General features: G+C 53.6%; 1 protein-coding gene across 1 annotated transcript in view; it reads right to left on the reverse strand.

Moving 5' to 3' along the window:
• COMMD4 (COMM domain containing 4) overlaps positions 1-2,657 on the reverse strand; it is a 6,646-nt gene extending 3,989 nt beyond the window's left edge. Inside the window, exon 1 of the mRNA XM_014962010.1 lies at positions 2,625-2,657. Coding sequence (XP_014817496.1) covers positions 2,625-2,657 — 33 coding nt within the window. The remainder of the gene's footprint in view (positions 1-2,624) is intronic.
• Between the last annotated feature and the right edge of the window lie 1,787 nt (positions 2,658-4,444).

Below are 4,444 nucleotides of genomic sequence, written 5' to 3' on the forward strand. Positions count from 1 at the left end.
TTCAGCCCCAGCTCCGTTATCTTTATTTTCCATTCAACCCCGGGTCATTTCTTCTCCAGCCCCGCCATTTCAGCCACAGGGGTCTTTATTTCAGCTCCCTGCCCACCCTGAAATATATTCTAGCCCCATCTCTGGTGTCTTTTATTTTAGACCCAGTTCTCCACTGGCTCAGCTCAAGCCCCTGCCCAACCTTGTTTTCTCCAGCCCTACAGTACTCACTGCACCCCAAAAACCTTGGGGCTCCGGGCTTTTGTGGCAACCTCATCCTCAAAAACACCTTTTTTGGCTCTCTATGGCCAGGCTCAAAAGTAGGAGATGTCCAGAGATTGCTCCAACACCCGAGATGCCAGCAGGGAGAACTGTTCCCTCTTCCTCCTCCCTCTGGGAACCACTTTTATCACCCCACAAACCTTGGTCTCCAGGCTTTCCTGGCAACCTCATCCTTAAAAACCACCTTTTTTTCCCTCTCCCCAGGGCCGAGCTCAAAGACAGCACATTCCACGTGGAAGCAAACCTTTAGATGTTTTCTTGTTTGGGCCACGTAGACCATAAAGTCCTTCCTTCGTTGATGTGCAGAGGTGGTGCTTGGGCAGGGTGATGGGCTTGTAATTTCAATCTAGTCCTGTGAGAATAACTTCACAAGTTCTCCTGTTCAGGACCAACCCTTGCTCTGTGCAAAGCGTTTCTTTACCCATGGGACCTAATTTTTGATGGAGCCACTCCGCAACCGACACCACGCGGGATTTGAGGCGATCCCTACTTTTATTTCCTGAATTTTAGTCAACTCATCCACTTCTGGGTCGCGCTTTGTGGCTGGTTTTTCTCGTACTTGGCGTGAGCTTCACCCATCCCATCCTGAACGCTGGTTTTCTGGCTACAGCCAGTACTAATTGCCAATCTTGAGTTCCTCAGGCTGGAGATCTGTTCTCTCCTCAGTTCAGGGTTTCCCACTGGCAGAGCCATGGTGTGGCACTGGCCCACACAGCTCAGGAGGCTACGTAGAAGTCTACCTCCCTCATGAGGGGCGGTGCCTTCAAAATTGGTGAGGACTTTAAAGGCTGTTGTAAGGCTAATGGATCTGCAAGTAGAGGCATCTGTAGTTTGGAAAATTTAGTATGTCCTTCAGTTAACTTCATTTCCTCCGCAGTTCCTATCAGGTAGGAATACTGTTTTCCGACCCTTTTCTCCACCGGAGCCCTACGAGGTGGAGCTGCTGCAGGTGGGTGAGTGAGGATCCCTGCCAGGCACAGCAGGGCTGGGGACACTGAGCACCCCCTGCTCGATGCCAGGACCCCAATTTCCCTGCAGAGCCCTGCAGACCCTCAGCTCTGCCTGGAGAGGAGCAGAAGCAGGTGCCTACAGCCTCTGTGTCCACTCCAGGCTCCAGCAGGGCCCTTGGGTGCTGGGTGGCCGTGGCCAGGGAGCGTGGTCTCTTCTGCAGCAGCTCTGGGGAGCTTTGTGGGGGGACTGTCCTCTGCCTTGTCCTGCTGCTTGCTGTATGCCTGTCTCTGAGACGTGCAGGAATGGATGGCAGAGGAGCCCTGGGGGAGCTGGGGGGAGGTCTGGGACAACCTGGAGAGAAATGAGAACCAGGAGAGACCTTGGCACAGCTCTGCTCCACCTCTGTGGACCAGGAAGGGAACTTGAGGGGACTCTGAGCCCAGCAGCACTGGCCACAGAGGAGGTGATATCGTCACCTTCCTGCTGTTGGTGGTGTGTGTAGCTGAGAGATTCAGAAGCCAGAGGATGGAGGGAGCCAGGGGATGTGCAGGACCCAGGGAGATTATTTCCCCTCTGGTCCTGGGCAGGAGATTTCCTCCCCGGAAGGGGCAGGTTTGGGGAAACTGCAGGAAGAGCTGCCCCTTGGCAGCAAGGGGAAAGGCACCCCCAAAATGCCAAACAGCACATCTGAGCTATTTGTCTGACCGTCCCACCTCTCCTTGGTGTGAGGGGCTCAGACACAGAGGGAGAGAGAGTCCCCGGGGCTGGAAACAACATCCTGCTCTTCCCCAGCAGTGGGGGAATTCCCAGACTTCCCCCTGTGGCTGGAAGTGCCCTGGGGAGGTGGGACTCAGGGTGACCCTCCTAGGGCATCCCACCCAAGGCAGGGCTGGGGAGTGAAAGCAAATGAGTACCTTTTTCCCCATTCCCTCCCAGGAATGGGACATCACCAGGGATCCCTAGTGAGAGGCCCCAGCAGCTCCACCAAGGAGCCAAAGTGCTTCCAGGTGCATTGTCCCTGCCAGGAAAAGGATCAGTGACAGCCCCAGTGCCTCCCCCGAGCAGTGACTGGGCAGAGGGGCTTGCCCTATCATCCCGGAGACCCAAAACCCTCCTTTGTTTTTCATTTCAGGGCTTTGTTTTCCAGCAACTGGAGCAACGCAGAGAAGAGAGTCTATAAAAGCTTCAACGCTCCACCTGAAATGACATGGCTCGTTATGGAGTACACCTACACGGCGATGGCACTGGTGACAGCTGGCAACGTTCAAAGTTTGCTGACTGCAGCCGACCAGTTCAATGTCCTGGGGGCTGTCAGACTGTGCTGCGAGTTCTTAAAATCCCCGCTGTGCTTGGAAAATTGCCTGGGCATCTGGAGATTCGCAGGTGGTCACTATTGCTCCTACCTGCAAGAAGCAGCCCAGGTGTTCATCCTCCATTGCTTTGAGGAGATGACCAGAGTTTCTGGGGCTCTCCATCAACGAGCTGGAGCACATCCTGGATGGGGGTGAGCTCTGTGTGAGAGAAGAAGAGGCCGCCCCAGAGGTCGTTCTGCAGGACAGGAGGCAGCAACGTCATGGTCCTGCTGGGCAAGGTGGGTGCTGTAACAGCACAGGCATGGGCAGAGCTGCTGGGTCACAGCCACTTTGCTGTTCTTGGGAGAAACTGGAAGAAACCGTAGCCTCCTGGTGCTGCTCACAAAGCAGGCAGCTTTCAGACCGTGCCAAAGCAGCGGCCACTCCTTGCCATGAAATCCAAGGATTTACCCTTGCACACCCTTTCCTGGACTTGTTAAAAACTACACTTTTAATTCTCCGGTTCTCTACTAAGCTTTAGACAACACTGTAGCCTGAAAGCGAAGCGTTGTGGTAACCTACAAAGGATGCCAAGGTGTAAAAGCACCTGCATTAATATTCTAACCTCCTTTTGGCATTTTCCAGGTCTGACTGGCAGGGGCAGAAGCAGAATACTTGCTGAGCAAGGTCAAAAGGCACAATGATGCGTGGAGGACGAGGACTGCGAAGTTCCCATCGCCAACACCCAGACAGAAGTCTCCAACGTCCCTATGTGTGGCCCATCTTCTGATTTTGCTCACCTGCCCTGCGCCGTCCTGTCTGGAACTAGTGGGCACCGATTGCCCTCATGCACGAGCAGAGAAGCAATGCCAGCGCGAGCATGCGGTGTGAAAGGGTAAACAGGCTGTGAAATCACTGTAGACAGTTCAGGTTGGAGTCTGGTGAGCAGGACGAGGAACCAAACCCGTACCACTGGCAGTGTGACACAGTGAGCGACTCCTGTCCTGTCCTGAGGCACAGCTCGAGGTAGGGGCTCTCATGGAGCTCAGCCAGGGAGAAACATGGCTTCTATCGCTCCCAGCTTGTCACCTAGAGAAAAAAGAGGAGCTGTTGTGAGCAGGAAAGGTAAGAAATGCTCCCTTAAATGTACCAGAAGAATCATTTAAAATAAAAGAGGAGGAAAGTTCACAGAAATCTTACTCATCGAATCCTGGAGCTACAGATACAAGGCTTTCTAAGAGGTGCAGGTGGAGACCGGAGTGGTGAAACTTCCACAGCTGGTATCACCAAGAGCCCACTTGCTGCCAGCCAGTGCTTTCCCTGGCCACACATGAAGTGCCCTGCCTGTCTGCCCCCTCCAGTTCAAGAAATAAAGGGTATAAATTCTGATGGCCCCAATGACTCACTGCACTTTTATTACTTCCAACAGAGAATGGCCATTCCCATTAAGAAAACCCCAAACCCCAACCAACCTCCCCCAAAACCCAGCCACACTGTTTGTTTTCTCCTCCACATCTCCCACCGAGGGAATCACTGCCCTGCTCACAGCTTTTTTTAATCCTGTAATTGGGTTTATGTATGCAATGGGATCAATGGAAAGGAAGAGTTGATGGCAGCTGAAGTGAATGATGCCATGATGAGGCCTTTGATCCAGTCTCCCACAGTATCCTCCTGGAGAAACTGGCTGCCCATGGCTTGGGTGGGACTACTCTCCCCTGGGCTAAAAACTGGCTGGAGGGCCATTCCCAAAGAGTTGTGGTGAATGGAGTTAAATCCAGTTGGCAGCCGGTCACGAGTGGTGTCCCCCAGGGCTCGGTATTGGGACAGTGAGGGGTGATCTGGGTGAGGGGATCAAGTGCTCCCTTGGTAAGTTCACAGACACCACCACGTTGGGTGGGAGTGTTGATCTGCTGGGGGGTAGAAAGGCTCTA

The sequence above is a fragment of the Calidris pugnax genome, unplaced genomic scaffold (assembly GCF_001431845.1).
Source record: "Calidris pugnax isolate Ruff unplaced genomic scaffold, ASM143184v1 scaffold630, whole genome shotgun sequence".
Lineage (NCBI taxonomy): Eukaryota > Metazoa > Chordata > Aves > Charadriiformes > Scolopacidae > Calidris > Calidris pugnax.